At 41.8% G+C, this 13,728-nt stretch overlaps 1 protein-coding gene across 2 annotated transcripts in view; it reads left to right on the forward strand.

The window, feature by feature from the left end:
• The window catches only part of EIF2B3 (eukaryotic translation initiation factor 2B subunit gamma), a 102,222-nt gene that overhangs the window by 43,903 nt on the left and 44,591 nt on the right, over positions 1-13,728 (forward strand). The window contains exon 6 of one of the 2 annotated variants that reach the window (XM_056356270.1): positions 6,361-6,450. The exons of the other annotated variant lie outside the window; for it this stretch is intronic. Within the exon in view, the coding sequence (XP_056212245.1) occupies positions 6,361-6,450 (90 nt within the window). The remainder of the gene's footprint in view (positions 1-6,360; positions 6,451-13,728) is intronic. 2 annotated transcript variants of the gene reach the window in all.

Consider the following 13,728-nt stretch of genomic DNA (forward strand, 5'->3'; position numbering starts at 1 on the left):
ATCCTTTTCCTCTGTGTATAGAACAAGTAGCTGCCAGAGCTCAAGGGTAAAACCTATTAATAATGTCTCTGGCAGTCCCCGCCCTCCTTCACAGCGTATTCTCTTCTGTTCACACTGAGCTCCAGACTTATTATCATTTTCGGTCTCTCTCTTTTGCCTTCTCAGTTTCTACATAGCAATTGTGGTATTCTAGCAAACTTGAATCTAGTATCAAAGTGTCTAGTATAACATATTTGCATGAACTCTGTTTTTCCAGTGACAGGGAAGGAGAAGAGGGGCAGGGGCATTGTGGGGAGCCCAGCCCCTGTGTTATTTCCTACAGCTGTTAGCACTCAGTACGGTAGAGAAGACCCTTAGAACCACGTTTAGGGAAATGCTTTCCCCAGCAGCTGTGTCTGGTGTGCTCCCAGGGGATGCATGTGCATCCAGCGACATGGGAGCGCTCCTCCAGCTTGGGGTGGGTGAGGAGTCACTGCTGCTCTTGTTTTCCTATGGGGAAGCTGAAACAGGGCAAAGAAAAACATTTTATAGAAGGTCATGGGATAAGTGGGCTGCGCAGCCACTGGCACCCTCGCTGTTCAGTGTCAAAGTCAGGAGAGGTGTTAATGTTGAAGCACCGTGTTGATGCCAAGATAACGACTCTTGCTACGGGAGGTCTCACTGGCTTATTGTAAACCATTTCTGGCCTTGAACAAATATTAATCCTGAGTTCTGACTGCTAACCTATACTTTTTATACTAGAGAAAATGATTTAATCTTTGGCTTTCAATGAAAGTTGGTTCCTTTACCAAAAAGTTTTCAGCATGTTTTTGTTAGAAGTAGGTTCATAGTTTGTATTATAGTCTCATGGGTATATTAATAATATAATACAACAAAGAAAAATGGCATGCGATGAAGGTTTTGAATGAAAAATATTTATTATTCGGAAGGCTTTCAAGCAACTTGGGTCACTAGATCAATAAAACATTTTCATTTGGAAAGTACTTCCCATTCCTGCTGCAGCCTGGGGAAGCAGCAGCCAGGAGGGTGGGGGGGTGTGTGGCTACCAGAGCTGCCGGTGGGCAGCTGATTCAAGCTGCGAACCTGCCGTGTCCTCCCGTGCCAGGCGCTCCAGGGACCAAGTGACGTCTTTGAAAAGAAGGTTGTTACAGAACTGGAGGAAGGGAAGGAGTGAGGGGTGCCTCCGAGCTGGAAAGGGGGGTCAGGGCCGGCTTGAAATCTTGGGTGATTGCCTCCCTGTGCCTCTCTCCACTCCAGCTCGCCCATCACCGAGGTGTGCCTCGTAGCCAGAACCGAACCAGCCGTTTCCACCCGGGAAGCAGCATCGCCCAGCACACGCAGCCCCCCCACCCCGCCACCTTACCGCCCGGGCGGCGGGAGGGGGCGGGGGCTGGGGGGGCCCGGCCAGCGCTGCTACAGCCGCGGCCGTTCAGCCCGGAGGTGGCAGCATTTCACTGGTGGGCAAAGGAGCCCTGGGATACAGTGGGGACATTCATTTGGCTAAGTGCTTGGGGAGCTTTTTGGCCAAAAGTACTGTGTTTAAAAAAAAAATAAAAATAAAAATATTAAGGTCATAAGGTGTCCGGGATTTTTGAAGAGCCAATGTAACAGTGGTCTTTTATTAGTAGCGAGTTCACAGCCAAGAGCTGTCCCGTAAATGAGCAATGCGATTTAGGGATTATTTCCCGCCCCCCCGCCTTCCCCCCCCCTTAAAAGTAGGAATGCTTGAGACATTAAAGGTGATCTGGCAGCTTTTGCTGTAAGACTTCTCTTCGTGTTGATCTGTACACTGGCTTTGTATCCACACGAGAGCATCACCTCCATGCACACGGTCAGGGGTCAGCACCGTGTGTTTGAACTGGATGGCACACTCGTCACACCAGAATACAGTTTGTAGTTTGGGGGATAGGAAGAATGCGGAAGACTGCTTGGCTACATGGACTATGTGAGCTATATGCAATTAATTAGGAAAGAAATGAGCATGGAATGCATAGTTTGCACTTAGCGTTCTGTTATTTATTTACTTATTTTGGAGGGATAGGGAGGAAGATGAACTAACACCCCATAAGCCCACAGTGGATGTAATTCGGATATCTGTTCAGGAGCCAGGTTAATAGCAGATATGATTGGACTTTTATTGTGTCATTGCTCAGATTAGCATTAGAACATGGACAGCCCCAGGTCCCTGAGTTTATTTAAAGACCTTCATATTTTCCGTCAACAGCTGTGTGAAGTTAAAGGGAAAGAGGCTATGGGATTTCTCTTTCTCAGCTAGTTTATTTGTGAGGTGGTGAGGTTAATGTGGCAATATCCCATGCTTAGTAGAGAGGCTTTTTGGCTTTAAGCATTGTGTGTGCTCCCTTCAGATTTATGATTTTGACCCCGGCCTGGCATTATCACACTGTCAGTGGGAGTGCAGGGCTGGTTTGAACCTCCAGCTCTTGGTGGTAACCTCTCTTAATTAGTTTACAGTTGAAACAATTGTCGTCTTTTTTGCCTTTAAACAAGGGAAGTTTGCTGTATCAGTGGTTGATTTCCCTGAGGGAGGAAATCCTGAGAGAGGTTATCAGGGAGAGAAAAGCTCTGGGCTCCACTTACAAAGCATTGCCATGTACGAGGCATGCATCAATCCTGTTAGTACTGCTTATTATTTCACAATGGCCTGTCAGGAATTACGGGCACGGACCTTTCTAAGGACTCTGGCAGACCTTTATGCACTCTCATCCCGAGTCAGGATTTTGTGGAATTATGTGCTAATAAAAGCTAATTTTACACATTAAATTGCATTCTTTGAAATTGGTCTTTTAATTGCTGATCTTTCCCTGACTTCTCCACAGATCTCTCTGAGCCTTCTCATTGTCGACTTTCTGCCAGGGAGCCCTCCGTGCCTCATCATTAGGGCTAAAATTTCCCATCACTTAACATAACACACGGAGTTTACAACTGGGAGCAGCCCCCTCCCTTACATGGGAGCACAGACAATAATAGACACTATAGTGGCAGCACCAATAGGAGTTTTACCATGTATTTTAATGACTTGTGCTTGATTACATTTGCTAGATTGAACCGAAGTTCATTTAGTAATTGGTATGATTCTTAGAGGGTTCACATTTGACAGTCCTTGCTCATTAAAAAGCTCCAACAATGGCTGTTAAACTTTCATCTCAATGGTGACCCTCTCAGATACATATCCAGTCTTTTTCTTTTGATAAACCACCCAACCCGGCATTCATTAACACAACCATCTGCAGCCAGCCCCTTCTAGTACCTTCTCCCTTGCTTTGATGATATTATTGAAAGCCTTCTGTATTATCTTCCTCAGAGTGATAAGTCTAGGTGCATCAGCTCTCAGCAAATGCATTGTTTGTTATTTGATTCTCTGTATCAGCTGTTCCTTGCAACAGGCTTATTTTTCATATGTTGTAAAGATTAACTGATGGAGTGGGAGATCAGAGGCATGAGAAGAGAGTGTGGCTTTCAATATTAGTAACCAGATGCTCATTTGAAATGGTGATGGAGTTTGCTGTTATCTGTTAGATTATTTGGCTCCTTTGCTTTTACCTGAAGATAACTGTTTTAAGCAGTAGTCAATGAAAATTAGCATCATCTTTAGTGGCTTGCTATGATAGAGTGCTCTTATCAGTCTGGTTTAGTGTGGCTATTCTCCCCTTAAATCTGGTTTACAGAAATCGAAGCTTTGTTTATGCATGTGCCCAAACTTGCCTGTTTGACCTTTGAAGCTGTGATTATAATATTAATCTATGGGACTATTCTGTTGCAAATCACTTAGGTGGTCTGTATTTCAGAGGATTTTCATTGTGGGACCTCCCTCTTGTCCAGCATGATGTTCTGTTATTGTTAGTATATTCTACATTGAAAGCTAACTCGGAGTGGCATTTCGGTACATCTTGTCTGGCTGGGGTTTTTTTGGGGGGGTGGGGCGGTTTTGTGTGTGTGATGGAGCTGCAGCTAGGATAGCACTGTGCTACTGCCTGTCCACTTGCACTGATTTTGTATAACTTTCTTACAAAGTCGCTTAGCTACAGAAAAACTTGGTACAATACTTGCGTGCAGACACAAACTTCAGCCCACAAATCCTCGGTGTCCTGCGGTGTAGCTAAATAGTGTTATTCCAGTTTGCAGGTGGGGAGACTGTATGTGTGAAAGCTGCACAGACACTGGCAACAGAACCAGCATTTATTGAGGAGTTCCTGTTTTACACTCTTCTACTTGACGTCTAGTCCTTGCAGCCTTCTCGGCCTTGTGTTTAAGGAGGGGTGTGACAGATCTTGAATAGAGAGAGAACTTGGCATTCTGGCACTAAAGAAACTGTGTCCTATTTGTCATCTTCAAGTTAAGAATTGGGGTTTTTTTCCTCCTGTTTTTCCCTCTCCTTCCCATGTTGCATCCCTTTGTATTTTTTTATATTTCGTGCTTTGTTACATTGTTTTGTTCATTTTCCCAGCTTTCCTTCCTGCTCTATTTCTTTCCATTTGTCTCTCACCCATTTCAATAAACTGTTATATTCATTATATAAATACAAGGGAGCCCTTTTTCTCAAGAGTAGATATGAAAATTCTCCTTCATAAATACACAAAATGTGGAAACCATCCCCAGGATGCAGAGCAGGAGGGAGTCTGCTGACTTCCAACTGCAAGACCTCATTAAAATTAGTGGATTCCCTATCCTCTTTGCATAAGGAACATTGCTATTTGGGCTGACTTCCACAGCAACATCTGGGCCACTGATAACATCAGTACTGGAGCATTGCTAGGTGAGCTCATGTTTTGTTAATGAAGTAATCTACTGAAAGTGCATATATCATTTTTTAGTACCACATACTTTACTGCAGAGTGTTGTACTACTATTATAGGAGCTTTCCTTTGCAAGTGGGACTTAAAGAATTTCTTTAAAGTTAATAATATGCTTAACTTGCATTGAATGGCATGCTTGAGAAATGCCACTGAAATTATAAAATGTTAAGATTTAAGTACTCTGGTAGTTCAATGCATTATTTGAGAAATACACTGGAAAATGGCTTACTAGAACACCTGATAGTCTCCTTTGGTGTTGCCAAATATTTGGTGTGCTAGTATGGGGGGGCAGGGGGAGAGATGTGTGCCCTAGTTGTGAGTGATCCCTCTGCTGAGCTCACTAAATAGTAAAAGTGATCATGATCACAACCATCTGACTAGCATGTTCTGAGGTAGGCGAACAAAAGTTGGATGGAATATACTGGTGAGATATGTTCATTCAAACTTCATTACGAAATCCAGGCATCAAGGAAGGAAAAATGAAAATGGAGACAATTTCAGGTGTGAATTAAAATTTCTCTCCTTACAAAGCCTCTGGACTGTGAGTACAGTTACAGATTTCTTGAACAGCCCAGTGTATTCCCTGACCATTGTGTTTTGCCTTTTTTAATTTGCAAGCAAAATATTCTTGTGGCTTTTCTGCCCTGAGACGTGGTGGTGACTGTTCAGGCAGCCAGAACACACTCAAATGAGGCTACAGGTGCGTGGAAGGGAAAGTAATATTGGCATAAAATAACTAGCTACTTTGAGAAAGGTTCCAAAAAGGGTTTCTACTAAGAGCAGGGAATGCATAAAGAGAAGTAATAGAAGTAATCAATGAGTTTTTATGATTTAAAACTTTGTTCTTAAAATATTGAAGCTATTGAAGGTTTCTGAATTTCTGAAATATTAACCTGCCACGCGTCTGAAAGTGAAGAATTCCCTGTTTGCCATTGTTTGGCTAATGATGAGCGGGAATTTCACTGGTCTTTTCCACCTTACTGGGCTGGATAGGCAAACACTTTGTAATTGAGCTTTGGCATTCATTTGTAATGTGTGGTGTAGAAAAGGTGAGCAGACCCCATCTCCTTCCCCTATTACCCTCTAGGAAGTGTTGGAAAAAATACAGTAGCGTTGTTGTGTTTGCTAGCAGAACATGCACAGCCTTGCATATTAAGGCAGGCACTTAGCCAGCAGCTTTGAATTATTGTACCCTGACATTACCCACTGTAACTTTTAGCACTCTGGGCCCATTACTTTGGCTTCCTGCCCAGTAATGTGCAATTTCCACTTACATAAGAAGATGTAGCAGGAGTAATGACTCCTTGGAGGAGGTGTTTTCTTTCGCAGCAAATCAGCCCAGGGCCAGCAGGTGTAAGTTTATAGACACAGTCCAATAATGGCAGCCTGCACTGTTCTCTGTTAATCCAGCAGTTGATGGAAAGGAACAGATCTGCCTTTGCATAGTTTTCACTATCCACTGCTTTAATTGCAAAGTCAAACTCTTGTAAATGGCCACACAAAGCTAAGCTCCATGATTTTTCTTTTTGTTTTTTTTCTTTTACAGGCACCCCAGAATGCACATCAGAACAGGGCTGATGGATGCTCATCTCTACTGTCTGAAGAAATATGTGGTAGACTTCCTTGTAGAAAACAAGTAAGAAACCAAGCAATACATATGGTAGTAGCAGGAGTTTGCATAGACATATGGTTCATACCAGAGCTTTTAAAGGAAGATTTGTTTCATTAAATTGGCTAGTGTGAAACAGAAATGTGAAAGAAACCAGTTTTCAAAATGCTTTAACTACTCTAAAAGGAATGCCAAGCATTATGGTGAGTTTCTTATTCAGACCTTTTTTAAATTAAAAAAAAAGAATGGAAATATCTAATAACAGGATAAGTGAAAGCTAAAATTTTTGCCTCTTTTCTGCATCCCTTTTTTTCTGAATGTATCTGTGTTTTTTGGCTGTTCATTTCACCAGGGCTCCCCCATTGTTAGGGCTGTGAATACATTTCTGACCTTTGATTTTCCCCACCACAGTCTGTTTTGGCCTTTGCAATCACCTTTTCTCTCCCCCTTCACATCCACCATCACTGCAGGTGGGCTATCTCTGTAGCATCCTATGTTTTTAGCTTGTGATGTTCCTCTGTCAAAACTCTGAGACCACCCACTGAGAGTAAGAAAAACATCCATTTATGGAAGTGGAGAAAGATCTTAGCTATAATATTTCATGAAACAGATGAAAAAAAACCCTGTTTATCTTTAAAAAACAAACAAATGAACAACTCCCCTCACAGTAAGTAGTTCAGTTTGGGAAAGATGTCCTGTTCCTAGACTTTTTTTAGTTCTCTCGTAGCCATTACATATATTGAGTGCTCACTGAGTTCTCAAGAGTTTTTCTCCCCTTTTAAGTGAGATGAGAGAAAAAGGGGACTAAGTGTAGTGTTCGTAGGACTTTTTATTAGCAGATTAACTGACATGTGAAAAAACATTGAAGGGGGAGGGATTTGTGTTAGTCTGGACCATATACAAATCTGGTGATGCAGCTGGATACATGATTGAAGGAGCTCTTCCAGAATAAGGTTCTGTGAGTAAGTTAAAATTAAGTGGAAAATCTGTGTTAACCCCCAGGGCAATTTCTTACCATGCATAAGAACAAAGCTTATCCGATACTTTGACTGGCACGTGGGGGCATTGTGCAAGTCATTTTAGTTCCCATTTGTGTATGGGAACATGTCTGAAAGGTAAGAAAGCTTCAGGAGCAGCAGATGCTTTAATCTGAAATAAGCCACTTATTCAGTGTATTTTAGAAAGTTGGTGACAGTTTGGACTTCTTGTATTTCCTGTGGTAGCATGAAGCAGTTTACACCTTTCTTTTGTCATAATACAGCATGTAGGACTTATTTCTTGAAATCCTAGCCCTGTTTTGCTGGGATTAGACATTTCCAGAATATTAGACATTTCACACATTTCAGTTCTTTCTCCTTGGTATTTCGTGCTGTTTTGAATTTAGATCATTAGGTTTGTGGGACAAGGACAATCTTTGTCAGACGTGCCACAGTGCATGACACAATGAAGCCTCTAAGCATAAATAGTAGTACAGATTTCAAGGCTTTATGCTGTTTCCATTGAAACTGGTGAGATCTTTGGCTTTGTCAGTGGTGAAATTTTACCTTGTATTAACCAAAGCCAGCAGAGTGAAATCCTGCTCTGAACTCCTCCAGTTGCCCCCAGGTTCCCCTAGAAGAAATCTACTGACTTTTTTAAAGTAATAGCCAAACTGACTACAGTTGGTTTTGTAGATTATTTTTTTATTATTATTTTCTATAGAGAGGTCATTCTCTGTCTTCGCTATTTTTGGAAGCTGGTGCTGCTTTTCTGTGACACTTCCATGATAAATACATAATTACAGCAGCTAGACAGCATTTCTTAAGACTCGATAGCAATATCTGGCTTACTAATGGCAGGTAGCTGCTTCATTCCCTTTATTACACACATCCTGCTTATTCAGTCAATTGAGAGAGACCATCAATTGCAAGTAATGTGCTTAACTGGCAAATCTGGGTAATGGGACTTTTGCCATGAGGAATAACTTGGGCTTTCAGGCTTCTGGCATTGGTGGGCATTTGCAGTTGTTTTTCTTCTCTGAGGAAGGGGAGGACAGTGCATACCCAAAGATCTTTCCATGTTTGGCAGCAATATGCCAGGACTTTTGAAAGACCTTGTGGAATATTTTTTGCCTCAAAAGTACTGACATCTACATAATTGTTTGGGTTTAAGGATTCTTTTTAATACTTTGTTTTTCAGTCCAGAGAGAACCTAGAGTAAGATTTTGCTCTCTGCAATTCCGCACCAGGACTGGAGAAGCTCAGATGCCTTGTTTAAGTTGTGCATGTTTAAAACTAACAGCAGGGACTGAAATGAACAGTGAAGCTCTTGTATGGTGCCAGGAAGTACTGACACAGTGTACTTCCTCAATATTACAATATTTACATTGTGTTAATATTTTAACAGCAGGGTTTGATGGCAGGCAGAACACCTTTTTTCATTGTTTGTAGCTCAGTGAAGCATTTACATTTTTTTTCAGTTTTTATTTTGACATACAAAAGCAGAAAAGACGTTGCCCAGCAGTAAAAAATAGAGATCCTAAAACTGGCTGTAGCTCAGTCTTTTGCACAGGAAAATTATGATTACTTCCAGGTCAAAGAATTACATGAAAACTAATGTAGTTGTGTGTGGGGTCTGTTGCTTCAAATGGGATAAAAGCCCAGTGTAGTCCCAGTTTAGCTGCAAAGATGTGCCAAGAACAAGCTCTCCCCAGGTGAATGTAGTTTGTATATAGCTGCACCTGTAAAGGTAAATTGCATTCTTCCACTTTGATCAGGTTAATACATGCATTGTATATAAAGTCCAAAGTCACTATCAACTACTATGAAAATAAGGAAAAAAGAACACGAAATGGCTAAATCTTGGTTTGGTCTAAGTATGTGAATCTTGGTTTAGGATTTGGGACAACTTTGTGATACGACCCATCTAGAGAAAGGCTGAATTTATTGTTCAGCTCCAGCATAAAGTTATGATGCCAAAACGTTATCATCAGCTCAGCCACTGTCTTGCTTTGAGGTACTAGACAGATCCCTTAATTTTTCTGTGCACTTGTTTCTTCTTCTGGGTGGGACTGTTTGGAGAATAATCAGTATTTGTTTGGCAGCAGTGAGGTTCTACTATGGGGTGTATTAGGAGAGGTCAAAATACTGTTTGGTAGTCTGTAACTCAATTCACATTCCTTTAATAAGTTTTTATGAATTGTTTTAAAAGGACTGAATAGTAGATTCTTCTGCCTTAAGTTTTATTGCACTATAGCAAACCAAACAAATTCTTGAGTTTTAAAACGCAGAGTTTGTTAGTGCCTTTGAATAAAAGTCGGAGGAAATGGTTTGTTTATTAGAACCCCCACAAATGTGTATGTCCAGACAAAAATAAAAAGTATCATGCCACTAAATTTTTTTTAAACCCCTGGAATTTATTTTTTGGGGGATTAAACTGCTTTCTCTTTCCTCTTCTAGGAAGAAAAAATGCATTTTAGCAGTTAATCCCTATATCCATCTTTGTCACCCACTAGTTCAGCACTGGATCCTAGTGTAATTGAGTCCTCAAGGGCAGGACAATTCTCCCCTGTCTGAATTTACCAAGGTCAAAAGCTTGTGGTTCCACAGTGGCTTGGGGAACAGCTGAAGAAGTTCTTGTCCCTAGCAGTTTGTTATTCCATGCAGCTGAAATTTATTCCTTCCCTTCTCTGCACACTCCTGCATCACCAGGATGGGCTGGTTATCTCAGTGCTCCTTAGCTCCAGTGCACTGGCAGCCCCTGGCAGGGTACCAGCAGGGGAGCTCTCAGAGCTCTGCCCTGGGATGTACATCTTCACCCCTGCATCCGCAGCGGATACCCAGCACTGACAACCTCTGGGTCTGTTCCCACTAAACTCACAAGACGTCACAGACCATAGCTGCTACCAGCCACGTCTGCACAGGGACTGTGACCTCAATGTGAATAAGCAGCAGCTTGTTTGGGCTGAATTTTCTGCTGATTGTAACTATCCCTGGGGATGTTTTTCTGCAGAGGTCTTTGGTTCTTCCCCAGGTTCCTTTCTGCATCAATGAAGTTAGAGCTGATGAGGTTGGTCTTCATGTGGCAGATGTACTGAGTCTGCCAAATTGTATCACATCTTTTCACAGGAGGGAGGTCAGTTAAAAATTTGATCTTCCTGTATTCAGGCGAGGGCTTTCATTTCCTAAACATTTCCTTTTTCAGAATAAAGCTAACCTGAGGATCTTACAGGTGCTGCGCGTTGTGGCACGGGGCAGGTGAGCGCAGGCCATGTATGGTGCAGGAGCTGCTCTGCCAGCCCAGGGCAGGGATAGTTGAAGGTGAACACCTGCACCTCATGATGAACTGCACAATTTTGCTTTTCTTAAAACGATCATTACACGAGCTGAGCCAGCAGGCTAGACAGAAGCAGAGGCTGTAGCTGGCTGGGGGCACGGCTCCACCCCACAGCTGGCGGGCCTCACACCCCTGGGGCCCTGGGGTGGCAGCCAGCACAGTAGCCAGTCCCTTTTTTGGCACTATCCTGAGTGCTAGGTTGGAATCCTGCCTCACTGCTGCATTCAGGGCAGATGGAAGAAGAGAGTCCTTATTCCCTTTCCCCTGTGAACTTCATCTGTAGTGGAGGGCAGGATCTAGGCCTGTGCTTCGTGAGCCCAGCGTGTTGCACAGACATGCACCGATATTTCTTTACTGTGTGCTGACAGTTGGCTTGCTAACAATCCCAGCAAAGCTGCTAGTAGAAGAAATGTGATCAAAGTGAAATTGCATGGTAGTTTGTGTTGTGTTTTTCCAGTATGTTTCTAAAGCTCTAGCCTGGTGAAATAAGATACTTGATTTGGGGAGAGCAAGAGGGGGGGAGGCAATAAATAGAAAGCAACCTCTTCCCCTGTAAAGTTTTAATGTGGAAAATTCAAAGCTGCTTTGGAACTAAAAATGTGGAAGATGTGTGTGTATATATCCTGTGTATACACTTAAAAGTATATGTAATATGCATTTATATGTATGCATGAATGCCATTGTGCTCAGTCAGTTGCGCAGGTACAGATGATAACATTTGTTATGTGTAAGCATTTCACCCTACTCACAGCTGAAACCTATAGACATGTGGAGGCTGCAGTTTTCACCTCTCATTGGGGTAGACCAGAAAATCCAAAGCCAGATCAAGACTCCCTAAAACAAAGCAGTATGTGGTCCTACTTGATAAGTTACCTCCCCAAAATCACTTGTCACATTTCATCAGTGCAGAGCTTGTCATGAATATGCTAATCAAACCTTAGTTACAGGTTGGGTACCCAAAAAGCTACATTTAAAAATACTAACTTTGCAAAGTTAAGCACTGGGCGGTTAGGAAGTGCCACAGCTGAGGCTCCATGTGAAACCTTTCGCTTCTATATGTGCCACACAGAATCATAGAATCATTCAGGTTGGAAAAGTCCTTTGAGATCATCAAGTCCAGCCATTAACACAGGACTGCCAAGTCCATCACAAAACTATGTTATGGTATGGTTTGCAGTTATATGACACTTTATGGGTTTTTTTCCCTCTGCGCCAATTGTTTCATTTCAGTAATTCATTCATTGCTGAAGGCAATGCTACTGTTCGATATTGTATGTACCTTCTGTAGTTCAGGTGAAGGCCACCAGCATTACTTGCTGCTTGTCATTTAAACCCTGTTCTGAAGATACGGCAAATACTTTCCTTTTGGATTATTGGTGCTCATCACTGATACTATAATGCTGTGTCCACACTTTATTAATTGTCTTTCCAGTACTCCCATTAATGAAGTAGCAGTCTTTCCCTGTTCTGAAAAGGGGAAACTAAGGCACACTAGCTGAAGTTTGAAGCATCTTTTTAAGTATGCCATTTTCCAGTCCTTAATATTATACAGAGATCTCTTAATACTGAAAGAATCTTTTCCATTGATGATAGCTGTCACAGGGTGACACTGATCAAATCAAAAACATGCTGTCAGTGGCAACCTACAGAAATTAGATTTATGCTTTGCATTCAGCAACATCTGTAAACTCCTCTGACAGAAAGGAACTTTAAAAAAAAATTAGTTCTTCAGGCATCATTCATTTGCCTTAAATATTACCAATTCTTTTCTCCTCTTGTAGCCCTCTGCCTTGTACGTTTAACACACATGTTCTAACAAATGAGGCAGGCATTCTTCTGCCTCATTACACAACCTTGATTCATCCCCAGGGCATAGTCCATCTTTACATTGGGTGAAGAAGAGATCTGAGATTGGGGAGAGCGGAAAAGTAGGTGAGTTTTTTTAAGGATTGTGTCATAATGCGTACACACCAGGTCTTAATTAAGGTTGTATAAGCAATATAGTTCTAGCTTTTCTTAATATGAGTACCCAAACTTTTACTGTGATGTTCTTTTTAAGTGTGTATATATATGTTTATATATGTGACCCTTTTAGAATTAATCAGTGAGGCTACTGTGACTCTTGCTAATGGACTAGCTGTTATCAACATAGATTTATCACCTTTCAGGTCAGCTACCAGAAGGAGATGAGATGCTCTAAACATTGAAGACTATCCAGCTCAGCCTTTGTAACCTTGGCCAAGAGTATACTCTTATTCTGTGGAGTAGTGCATGAGTAGTTCAGTTACCTTGCAGAAAGAGAGAGAGAATAGAGCATGCCAAATATAGGACTCAAAAAAATTTAGCTGCAAAACTGATCTCTTCTGAGCATGTGCAAACAGTGGTTTTTCAGACTTAGCTTGATGTAATATGGGCACTTTTTATGTTTACAAATGTAACACCCTGACGAAAAGACAACCTTGCGCCAAATTGCAGGCATGGAAGTACAAGAGCTTTTCAGTGGAGCAGCTGAAATATTTTTAACATGGACAAAACAAAGTTGGGGTGGTTTTTTTCCATAATTTTGTTCTTGGAAATAGCTGAGACATTTTTGATGAAGCTATCCAAAAGAATTCAGCTTGAGGCAAACACCTGGCATGGGTAATTTCAGCCAAAACAGTTAAACTTTGGCAAAGTTTACAAACAGATGAAGACAGAAACTTACAATAGGAAATGCTGGGCAATTTATCTATAGGCACCCCAACTGCATCACCTCTGAAAGCTAGTCACCTCAGGTTTTGTGAAGGCAGTTGCCACTGTGTGTTTGCTAAGATGTTAGGGCTTCTCTGTTATGCACCAGAGTGGCAGTTGCATTTTCTAATGTAAGGAGATCTATGGACTTTGTTTCAAAAGATTGTCCATGTATCTAAAACGAAGTTGATAGCACACATCTTCCTCTTACACATTAGAACATTTCACGTACTTTTGTGGTGTCCTTCCCTCTTCCCCGCC

This window comes from Falco biarmicus, chromosome 11, assembly GCF_023638135.1.
Source record: "Falco biarmicus isolate bFalBia1 chromosome 11, bFalBia1.pri, whole genome shotgun sequence".
NCBI lineage: Eukaryota > Metazoa > Chordata > Aves > Falconiformes > Falconidae > Falco > Falco biarmicus.